The sequence below is a fragment of the Thermobia domestica genome, chromosome 2 (genome assembly GCF_964235325.1).
Source record: "Thermobia domestica chromosome 2, izTheDome1.hap1.1, whole genome shotgun sequence".
NCBI classification, from domain to species: Eukaryota; Metazoa; Arthropoda; class Insecta; order Zygentoma; family Lepismatidae; genus Thermobia; species Thermobia domestica.
The window spans coordinates 231,003,031-231,015,336 of record NC_137455.1 but is presented as its reverse complement, the minus strand read 5'-3'; the positions used below and the strand labels follow the sequence as shown (position 1 = coordinate 231,015,336).

The following is a 12,306-nucleotide window of genomic DNA, read 5'->3' as shown; positions in this document are numbered from 1 at the left end:
AGTTGGTAGTAAACTCCTAATCTTCGGTGGAGGGCAGTGTACAGTCTTGATGTTGAATTTCTTCAATAGTCTTGCTAGTTGTTTGGAGGTTTTTCCCATATATGGAATAACTGCAATATTTTCCTTGTCTGCCGTGTTGTCCTCTTTTGTGGTGCAATTTCTGCTACTGTATTTTCTGATGGCTGTCTTGATCTGTTTCGACGAATATCCGTTGAATTTGAATACCGTTTCCAGGTGAGACAGTTCTGTGCTTATATTATCTGGATCTGCTATTTGGTATGCTCTGTGTATTAGAGTATTTAACACCCCCATCTTCTGTGCAGGATGATGAAAACTGGTCGCATCGAGGTAGAGATCAGTGTCCGTGGGTTTCTTGTAGATTGAATTGCTAGACTTCCATCTGGTTTCTTGTATACGAGTACGTCCAGGAACGGAGTCTTCCTTCTGTTTCTATTTCCATTGTGAACTGGATGTTGCGGTGTATAGAATTCAGATGCTGCAGGAATTTGTCGAGTTTCTGTGTGCCATGGTGCCATATGACGAATGTGTCGTCTACATATCTGTAGAGTACCTTAGGTTCATATGTTGCTGTTTCTAGCGCTTTGTGTTCAAAATGCTCCATATAGAAGTTCGCTATTACTGGAGAGAGAGGAGAGCCCATTGCCACACCATCGCTTTGTTCATAGAAATTGTCTTGGTAACTGAAGTAGGTAGATGTTAGAGTGTGTCTGAAGAGATGTACTATATCCTTGCTGAAGTGCGATTCCAGGAGTTTAATAGAATCTTCTAGTTGTACCCTCGTAAAGAGAGAAAGCACATCAAAGCTGACGAGTATGTCATCTGCGTTTGTCTTGATGCTGTGTAGTAGTTGTACGAAATGGCTGGAGTTTCTGATATGGTGTGTACGCTCTCCTGTTAGTGGCTGTAGCAGTCCTGTTAATTTCTTGGCCAGGTTGTACGTGGGGCCTCCTATGGTGTTAACCATGGGTCGTAATGGGACTTCTTTCTTGTGTATCTTCGGAAGGCCATAAATCCTTGGTGGTATTGAACCGGAAGGTTTAAGCCTCTTCTTTTCTTTTTCATTCAGACTGGAACCTTGTATTAATCTGGAGGTTTTCTTTTCGATGGCCTTGGTTGGATCTCTGTCAATTTTTCTATATGCTGGATCTTCCAGTAGGCATGTCAATTTGGATTGGTAGTCTTCCCTGTTGAGAATGACGGTCGCTTTCCCCTTGTCTGCTGGTAATATTATGATGCTGTTATCTGCTCGTAGGTCATTGAGGGCTTTCCTTTCTTCTCTGGATAGGTTGTATTTCGGTTTTTGCTGCTTGGCCCTCATAAGGACCGTAACGGCTTGTGTGCGTATGTGGTCTGCTGCTTCTTGGTCTAAGTGTTTTATTGCTTGTTCAATACCGCTTACAGTTTCCGTGATGGGAATGATTTTTGGTGTTGGAGCGAATTTCAGGCCTTTGCATAGAAGACTTGTAGTTGCTTCACTTAGTTTTTTGCTGGAGAGATTCACCACTGCTTTTTCTCTGCTCGGATGAGATGGTTCAGGGTTTTGTCTTCGGTTAAGCATTTCAAATTTTTTCTTAAGATGAACTTGTGTAATTCATGCTGCCTGCTACCATATGCACACGTGATGGAATCTACCCATTTCCAGGCCCAGGTGTGGAGAACTGTTGGTAGATACAGAAGTAGATGCTTCATTTCATTGTCGTGCTGGTCTAGTCTTCTGTAAAGCATACTCGTCAGCTTTGATGTGGTTTCTCTCTTTACGAGGGTACCACTAGAAGATTCTATTAAACTCCTGGAATCGCACTTCAGCAAGGATATAGTACATCTCTTCAGACACACACTAACATCTACCTACTTCAGTTACCAAGACAATTTCTATAAACAAAGCGATGGTGTGGCAATGGGCTCTCCTCTCTCTCCAGTAATAGCGAACTTCTATATGGAGCATTTTGAACACAAAGCGCTAGAAACAGCAACATATGAACCTAAGGTATTCTACAGATATGTAGACGACACATTCGTCATATGGCACCATGGCAGACAGAAACTCGACAAATTCCTGCAGCATCTGAATTCTATACACCGCAACATCCAGTTCACAATGGAAACAGAAACAGAAAGAAGACTCCCGTTCCTGGACGTACTCGTATACAAGAAACCAGATGGAAGTCTAGCAATTCAATCTACAGGAAACCCACTGACACTGATCTCTACCTCGATGCGACCAGTTTTCATCATCCTGCACAGAAGATGGGGGTGTTAAATACTCTAATACACAGAGCATACCAAATAGCAGATCCAGATAATATAAGCACAGAACTGTCTCACCTGGAAACGGTATTCAAATTCAACGGATATTCGTCGAAACAGATCAAGACAGCCATCAGAAAATACAGTAGCAGAAATTGTACCACAAAAGAGGACAACACGGCAGACAAGGAAAATATTGCAGTTATTCCATATATGGGAAAAACCTCCAAACAACTAGCAAGACTATTGAAGAAATTCAACATCAAGACTGTACACTGCCCTCCACCGAAGATTAGGAGTTTACTACCAACTGCAAAAGACTCATTGGGATTAAAGACACCGGGCATCTATAGGTTCACCTGTGAATGTAACGCCACTTACATAGGTGAAACGGGAAGGAACATTGAAGACAGAATGAAAGAACACCAGCGACACACCAGACTTAAACAACCTGAAAAATCTGCAATAGCCGAACACTGCATACAATACAATCATACGGCCATGTGGGACCAAATTGAAGTACTAAAGAAAAGCAAACAGTTCTTGGAGAGGAAAATACATGAATCTCTCTTCATCCGTGCATACAAGCCATCCATCAACAGAGACGATGGTTATCATCTACCTGACATCTGGATCCAGCTTCTCAGTACGAAAAGAACCATCAGCCAATCAGAGCATAGTTTCCACCAGCAAAATCAGAGCACACCATTGGCCAACAAAAACAACCAATAGAAATTCAGCAATTCCTAAAGACTACAATATAAATTGTACGACCAGCACACTCAAACACATAGCTCTGAAGATGTTGCCGCTGTATGGTAACGAAAGCTCAGCACAGCAACACTCACTCTGGCAGCAATCCCGAGAACATTGGATTAAAAGCAAAAATTGTTTACCTTGTTGTTAAAGCATCGTAAGATTGTCCAGGTAGATGTATGAGTATGCGAGGTTAATACAAAAGAGCCTACCTTTAAACGACAACACACTCTTTCATATCAGTTTAAGCAAACTATTGATTAACAAACTGATAAATGTTTGAAATTGAAAGTGCTGTTACAGTTCACAGTCACTCCCTTTTCTGTGTAACTAAGAAAACTACTGAAAGAAAAAACCCTGCTAGTCGTGGATCTCCCGGAAATAAATAAGCACGTAAAGTTAAAGCAAGTTGGAGCTAATAAAATATATGATCTACTTTTGAAATTTTAAGGCACTAAATTAACAAATTAGTGGGGCGGGCCTCTTCGTAAAACCAAATTGTCATTGCTGAAGAATGTCGAGATTTTACTGCCTTTTCGTGGAGCGGCAGAACGTATGGATTTATAATTGTAGCTTTTAAGTATACAGTAGAGCGTCGATTATCCGAACGTCGGTCAACCGAACGACCGCTTAACCGAACTGTGTACTCGCTCGCACCTGTTACTCTCCCACCCTACCGTCCATCATCTCCCTCACTCCCAAACCACGTTTCCCACAGTAGTCGCCGCACTGAGCCACCGCTGGCGGAACATTGCTTCTAATGGGCGCTTCATAAAGCGCTGCTGACCGGCCAAGCCGCCAGTCGCTGTGTTTCAACAATCAGCACACTTCTGTCGGTTTGGCACTGGCTGTAGAAGTACAGTACAGTACAGTTCGATTATCCGAACAAACCAGTTTTCCGAACACCCATGTCCCCCAATTACTTCGGATAATCGACGCTCTACTGTATTAATGAATCTCTTGCTTTAATTTCTGCCTCGCAAAAGGTATTAGGTCACGGTTTGTATGAAAAACTAGTATCATATGTAGACAACCTAAATATACCAACGTGTTTCTTTCGAAGAACAGCTTGAAATTTTGGATCAATTGTTTACGAAATTCTCAGAAGCCAATGTGACTGTAAATTTGTCAAAATCTTCATTTTGTAAAAAAAAAAAAAAAAAAAAAAAAAAAAAAAAAAAAAAAAACTTTCAACTTTTTAGCCTTGACTCTAACGCCTGAGTGAATTTCTAAATATCCTTCTTATGTAGAAATTATTCGTAAGTTAGCTCGTCCCGCAAACATGAAACAATTAAAGCATACATTAGGTCTTTTCTAATGGTGTTCAAAATTTGTGTACAGATTTGCTGATTTAGCCTATCCTTCATGTGAACCAACTAAGAAAAGAGAAAGATGGATTTAGTCTCCAGAATGTGTAAGTAGTTTTCAATCTCTCAACCCTTTTAAGTCCTTGCTTTTTAGGTACACTATAGACTTTCAATCAAGCAGTTCAGCATCATCCCTATTTATCCTAGGATGACGGTTTGTACATCATCCTCTTCAGAACAGAAAAGCCTTTCAAATGACACCATTCACATTTCCCTATCATGTCCCCGAGGCGAGAAATTTTAAGAGAAATCGATACTTTTTCTGATTTTTTTTTTAAATTTTGCGCCCTCTGGATCCCATGTGTTAACGCAGATCTCAAAATCAACTGCAAAATAGTAAGGGGTGTACTAACTTTCAAGTTTCAACCTTGAATAGTAAGGGCGGGAAAAATAATATTTACCAATGAGCCCCGCAATGCACCAATTACTCCACAAGACCGGTGTGTAATAGAAAACTACCTGAGACATTCCTAATTATCCTGGGGTCATGGTTCGTTCATCATTCTCCTCAGAGTAGAACAGCCTTTCCAACGGTGCACTGAATGTGTGTGGAAAATTTCGATCTTCTAGGTGCAAAGGAAGCTCGCCAAAAAATAATATGCCCACAATACCCAATTCACGTATAAAACAAGATCTCAGGTAAAAACTTCCTAAGACATTCTTATTTATACTAGGATCATGGTTCGTACATCATTCTCTTCAGAATACGACAGCCTTTCAAACGGTACTGTCCATTATGTATCTAAGGCGGGAAAATCGCGAAAAATGGGATTTTTGTTTTAAAAATATCCCTTTTTGCCCCTCTGGACGTCCCTGTTTTAACGCAAAGATCTGAAAAATATCTGTAAATTACTAAAAGATGCACTGAATGTGTGTGGAAAATTTCAATCTCTAGGTGCAAAAGTAAGCCAGCCAAAAAACAATAAAAGTAGGCATAAAAAAATCTTGCCTCTAGACTTGAAAAACCAAAAAATCCACAGTAAAAAGTTTTATTGGTACTTTTCTTATCGAATAATGAAGGTACTGCTTCAGTGCCTATATATTGGCACTAGAACTTAAAGGGTTAAAGACAATTTAGTGCAAGACGTTCTTAACAATCCTAGACTTGATCATGATTTTTGTTTAATAACAGACAGTTCAAAGGTCGCGTTAGCCAGCATTATTTTTCAAGAAATGTATGATAAACTTAACATTATTGGTTTCTATGGTAAAATATTACATAAAGCTCAACTTCGTACACTACAACTGAGTTTGAAGCGCTAGCAATACTAACTGTTATTCGTACATGGCAACATTTACTGTATGGTAAACATGTTAAAGTGTATATACAGATCATAATTCTTTGCTGCATTTTCATAAAATCCGGAACTGGAACACTCGTTGAGCTGGATGGAGCTTAGAATTACAGGATTCCGATTTAGAGATTGAACATATTTCTGGAATTGACAATAAAGCTAGTGACGCTAGTCACGAATTGTGTTAGCTTTAGAAGATGAAGTACGTGTAATAAATAACTTACAAGCGTTGCCATCTTTCTTTGGAAACATGACGGTGTAAGAATTGGTTGAAAAGCAACGTTAACATCCTGAATATGATTCAATCATTAAAGTTTTACAGAAATCCAACGACGCATACCGCAAGGTAAAAAACAGGAATTTGGAAAAGTTTTACAAATTAGATAATGGTGTATTTTTGAACAACAACAACAAAAAAATGTTACTTCCCTAATTCAAGGAGAATTTGTACTCCACCCTCATCAGTGCCAATAGTTATCGAACATATGCATTGTCAACATGGGCATTTTGGGAGGAAAAACATTGAATTTGTAAACGAAATTTGCTACTCGAGAAGCATGCGTAAACAGGGTGCGAATTACCGGGGGGGGGGGGGATTTCCCCCCTCAATCACATTTTGTTCCCCCCCAAAGAAGTCAGCTGAAGTATCCCCACCGGGGATGCTCGCTTTCCCCCTCAAACTATGCTTAGTATAACTCCAAATTTTACTGATTTTTGTTATTTCTTGTAAATTTAATCTTCTAGCTGTATTTCGAAGTGATCGATGTAAACTGTTCAGTTTTGGTCATTTCTACTTACCACCTAATTACCCACTATTTTCAACGTTGTTTAGTAGAACTATATTATTATGACTACGGTTGTTACTTGCAACTGTACCTTCGTACCCTTCAGTTCGTCATCGTTTGTGAATTTGAATGTACTAATTGCGTATAACAAAGCCACATATACATTTATAAATGTTCTTAGCGGTTGGCCAAGAAGAAGTAAACAAATAGCTTCTTCTACCATACTTGGCGAAGTTCGGATATGTCATATTCATCCTCTATATTTGTATCGATTATCATCTTATTTTAATTTTTGTTATAACATGTTATTTCATTTTCTAGTGTACTCTTTGTTAGCACATGGTGTTCATTCCCTAGTAGGTTGTGTGTATACAACTCAAAAGTTGCATTTAATTTGTGATAATTAGCATAGTAATCACTGCTTTTACAGTTTACGGAAATGAACTTTTGAAACTGTACTCAAAATCTGAGATATAGGTATTCTCTCGTAAGTATATGTTAACGTACACGCTGGGGGATACGCTCCTAGTGAGCAGACATGTTAATGAAGGTGATTTTTAGGTGAATAAGCGAATAATTCTACATTTGTTTCAGCATTTGTTAATACGACTGGTTCTCCATGTCATTGTCCGTGTCTGTATAAGCATTTCAACTGGAGCGGTTTTAAGTTAACCCTTCATTTTTTCATCTTTTCGCTGTACAGTTTGCTGTCCACGCAATTAATGTTGTCTAAAATCTTCAATGTAATGTTTTACTTTATTTGAATAACGTAGCCCATAGTGAATCAACTCATCTTCAACCTAACAGTAAAGTAATTTTTAAGTGTTGACTTTCCGTGCCCATCATGGAATTGATATTTGGAGAAAAAAAGTCGTGATGAGCACAGCTTTAGCGGGAAGTAGAAGCACAAGCTCGAAATTTGAATTGAGAGATTTTAAATATTTGGCCTTCGATTTGACCTTGATGTGAGAAATCGGGACCAGCAACAATCCATTTCTTATTTGATAGGCTAAAATCTAGATTTTCTTTAAAAAAAAAAAATGTCCGGTTTAACTGATAATTTTAGTGGTTTTCACGATATATATGTCCATAGTTATTGTCGGTAGATTTATTAAATTAATAAATCTCTTATTTATTACAGATGTCACACACACACACACACACACACACACACATATATATATATATATATGGGGGTAAGGCATTTATTGTCTCATTTTGAAATTTGAACCTTCAGACTATGTCCTTTGGCCTAATTTTATCCCCCCCAATATAGATTATCTAATTCGCACACTGTGCGTAAAGATATTAGTAATTTCATTAACGGTTGTATTGAATATAAACAGACCAAGGTTGAAACTACTTCTGCGCAAAACGAATGGAAACAATTTTAATTAACAGTCCAACATCACTTGTTTCGATTGATATTTTAGACCCGTATATATCTCCTTCGTTAGGTTACAAATATGCTTTATCATTCATGGGTGCTTATAATAGACATTAGACCATTCATCCAATGCGTAATGCTACCACGAAGTATGTTTTATGTTGTTTAGAATCATTGTTTTTTTTTACATTTAGGAATTTCTAGTGCTAATTTAGTTGATAATCTAGCTGTTTTGTCTCACGAAACTTTAAAGAAAAATTGTTAGAGTATGGAATTAAAATACACTACATCACTCCGAATCATGCCTCTTCCAACTCAGTGGAACGTATGGAGAGAGAAACCAATCGTTTGTTCAAATTCTTTTGTAGTGAAAATCATACTGCTTGGAAAAAATTTATCCCACAAATTGTAATCTTACTTAATAATTCAATCTCTTGTAGTCTAGGAGTAAGTCCTGCAAGTTTACATTTGAGTGTAAAACCATCTGATTCGATATTTAAACATTTTAGAATTGTTGTAAAAGAAAATACAGATGATGAACATACACTGTTGGAGAATAAGTTAGTTATGGCAGATTTAAAGCGAAATGAAATTATCTGTAAAAGAAATGTCAAACATAATCAAAAGTAAGAAGGTAGATACAAAATTTAAGACAATGATCTGGTATTCCTTTAGAAAACCAATTTAACTATTGCAATTGACAAGCAAATTTCAAAATTCCTTTATTTGTATAAAGGACCCCTAATTTGTTCAAAGAAGGTTTAAAAAAAAAGTGAGTTAATGATGCACTCACAGGTAAATCTTTGGGATTACACTCTGTTAACAGGTTAAAAATTTGGAAACCTACTAAAGAAAACAAAAAAAAAAAAAAAAAAAGGCTAAATTTAGCTATGAAATATTGTAACAGTAAATGCTATGAAATTTTAAAAGGGTGTATAAAAATGCAAACCTAGATAGCTGTACAGAGGAAGTTATGTTTGACACTATCAATGCTTACAGCTGTAAATATTTGTAATTGTAAACATTTCAAACATGTGTTATTCCAAAACAAACACTAACAGAATTTCTAAACTGATCCATGATGTTTTAGATTCAAATCTTTATTTGAAATATCTTTTAGAAATATATTTGACACTACGAATAATTTGAGATTTCTAATCATCAATCTGATTAATCCTCTCATGTTGTTTGATTAATACCGCTGCAGGATCACAGTGCTTAGCTGGAGTAAATAAACCTTACTTCCGTGGCAGGCTACTGCGGTCTTATCTGACCAACTACATACTTCCACGTGAGGAGTCACCGGGCAACATGAAAGAAAGATGGAGGTGATCTGAATACGTGCTAGTTGTCACTACTGTAATTATTATTATATATTCCGGATTTCGTAGACACTTTTGTTTTTCGCTGTATACGAAAAAACAAGCCAAGTATTTCTCAAGGAATAAAGTAAGATATCCCTCCCCTAATTATCTGTTGATATTAAGTCACGCACAGCGCTTGCTATTTTCTTAAATAGACCCCCCCCCCCCCTCTTTATTATTTTAAAAGTAGCCTTTCAATATGTCCTTTCGCCTCACTTAGGGGTGATTATAAATAAATAAATACTTTTGGGTTGGGCTCCCAACTTAGCGAAGCACTCTGTGTATCGAGCAACAAGAAAGGATTACAAGTAAAATATTATTGTGCAATAATTTAAATGTAATCCTGGAATGCGCTGATTATTTTATTCAATAAATTTTGACAACTCATGTGTGAATATTGTATTGCATTGTTAGTTTATACTTTGTCATGTTTAAATATATTGTGTTATTTCAGGGGTGCCCACAAGGGGGGGCTATGACACAAACTGCGTCATTGAAATATTTGGGGGGGGAGGTTAAAAATCTATATAAATATGTTTGAGAGGGTGTAAAAATTAATCGAAAAGATTTTTTTTCATGGAAGAACACCTACGGATAGACAATTGAGGGGGGGGTGCGTCATGGACATGAGAGGGTGGGCACCACTGGTTATTTATTATTTTATCTCAAGGTGAGTCAACACAATGCTGCAACAATTTATTATTTTAAGATATATTTGAATTGAAATATCTATATTTTTCTGAAATGATTTAATTTCATGTTATATTGTAACGTTACTTTGTAAGTTAGCACTACGTCATTTAATTGTTTGTAAATGATTTAATTAAAATATGTTGTTTAGAGTAAGAAAGAAAAATGTATTAAGATGAATCAAATATAATTAAATCAAAAGGATGAATCAAGATTATGGACATCCAAATAGTAAAATGTTCACAAAAGACAGTACTGCATATGTATGTTTTAACGAATAATTTTGAAAATTTGGCCAGAAATTACAAATATAACAATCATACAGACAAATATAACATCATAACTTTTTAATAAATGGCCCTCGTATTCCAAAAATGGTCCTACGCCTATGGTACCGTATCGAATTTCGTGATACCAAGAACACTGAACTTGTAAAACTTTGTGTGTGATGGCGATAACAACTGTGGAACTGGGCTAAAACATTATCATTCAGTGCCAGGATTTTTGAAGAAAGCAAGTTCTTCAATATCTGTCCGGCGCCATTCATAAAGAGATTAATGGTGCTGTAGGAAAATTGCAATGCATATTGATAATAACGCAACGCAATTCCATTGTTTCTTTTATTATTTTTTGGGAGCCCATTTGCTCCACGAAATGCACCACCACTAGTTACTCCCAATTTGGTGATAGTAATGGTCGAAGGTGCCTTTCCACCCGCCTACAAGTGAAATATTCTAATCAGTGTAAAAAGTACTTCTACAATATTAATAATTTTACATAATAATTAGTGTTCGTTTTACTAAGATACTTCTAAATAAACTATGTGAAATAATAATATTAATTGCATTTTATTTGTGTTAATAATGAGCCTATTAATTAATAGTATGTACAAATTTCTAGTGGATTAACTGATAAAATGGCAGTGTATCGCTCCATGAGTCCTTTGTCAAACTGGAAGTGACGATAAGCAGCGAGATTCATTCGGCGCCATTATAACCTAGTTACAAGACATGTAGTACACTCACTTAAACAAATGTTTACTAATTTTTTGGACGAATCTTCAAAATTTTAATAAAAAAATGTAAACATTAACAATATGCTTAGAAAGTGAAAGCCTTAGAAATAACATTTATTTTGTGATATAGTTAAAATAAATAGTGATATAGTTACATTAAATAGTGAAGTTTACTCAGCTGTAAGAATGGAACTACATTAGTATGTTCGCAGAAGAAGCTGTACATTACTTAACAAAAGCAAATCAGGAAAAGCAGAATCCTGTTTGGACCCACCAAGAAGAAATAGTTAATTTCCATGGTTACCTTCTATAACGATTGGATTAATCACAGGAACCTTGTGGACTGTCCTTCATTGTATGCCTCGATTCATTCTTTGCAGATCCGATGAGCAATGTTACATGTTGTGTTACATGCCACGCTATCATACAAACAAGTTATGACGTGCACGAGTTATATTGAAAGGATCAAGTCTTATCAGATCGTGCATTTCGGACTACATAGAAATATAATCTTCATATTAAGTACGGATTCTAGAAGTAATGAAAAGTGCCATTTGTTCTAATTCTGTTTGCCTTGAAGGTCTATTTAAGTCGACACGTGTTTTTAAGATGGTAAAACCATTGGACTAGATTGAATCTAAATTCCTTTTCTCAAGATAAAAATTGAAAATGAAATGAAATCTTTAGTTTACGTCCCACAGTTATGCCGGTTAGGTTAAAGGAGACGGTGATGATGAGAAATGAATGAAATGGTGGAATGAAGAAGGTGGGAGGAAATGGGAGAACCCCGAGAAAACCCACGAGAACGGTGTTTGTCCACCACAAAGTCCACACGGCGCGAGTTGGGATCGAACCAGGGACTCCACGCACCGGAGGTGAACGCTCCCCCACTGAGCCACAGCGCCCCCGATAAAAAATTCAGTTGAGTTGAGTTGATTTTGAGTTTAACGTCCCGTTCAGCAACGAGGCTATATGAGACGTGGACCTACTGATTAACGTGGAATCCGAACCACATGAGCTCCCGCCGGGAATCGCCGATAAAAAATTGAATCCACCCCAATTGTGATCTGGAAGGTACCAAGAAACTGAACTAAAATTACCTTACCTTTGTGAAGAAGTGGGTTCCAGCCATTTACCTAACGTATCCGGCTCAATATTACATAATACTTCTTGCCACGACATGGGTAACTTCTGCCAATGGTTGTCCACAAAATAGTCCTTGAAAAGAAATAAATGTGTAATTAGAAAACGGTTGGTGACTTTCGAGCACAAAACAGAAAATTGGAAAACACATGTATCACTTGCACGAAGGATTTCAGCTTTACAGAATAATACTCTTCTTCCTCGATAAATATTTCAGTCTTTCTTGTTGGATTCAT

The 12,306-nt window shown here is 36.9% G+C and overlaps 1 protein-coding gene across 12 annotated transcripts in view; it reads right to left on the bottom strand.

Moving 5' to 3' along the window:
- The window catches only part of LOC145678403 (methyltransferase-like protein 25B), an 881,238-nt gene that overhangs the window by 777,947 nt on the left and 90,985 nt on the right, over positions 1 to 12,306 (bottom strand). For 11 of the 12 annotated variants that reach the window (XR_014130376.1, XM_081748506.1, XM_081748507.1 and 8 more), the window contains exon 2: positions 12,033 to 12,145. The exons of the other annotated variant lie outside the window; for it this stretch is intronic. Coding sequence is in view for 10 of the 11 variants with exons in the window: in XM_081748506.1 (XP_081604632.1) it covers positions 12,033 to 12,145 (113 nt within the window). In the remaining variant the exon portion in view is untranslated. The remainder of the gene's footprint in view (positions 1 to 12,032; positions 12,146 to 12,306) is intronic. 12 annotated transcript variants of the gene reach the window in all.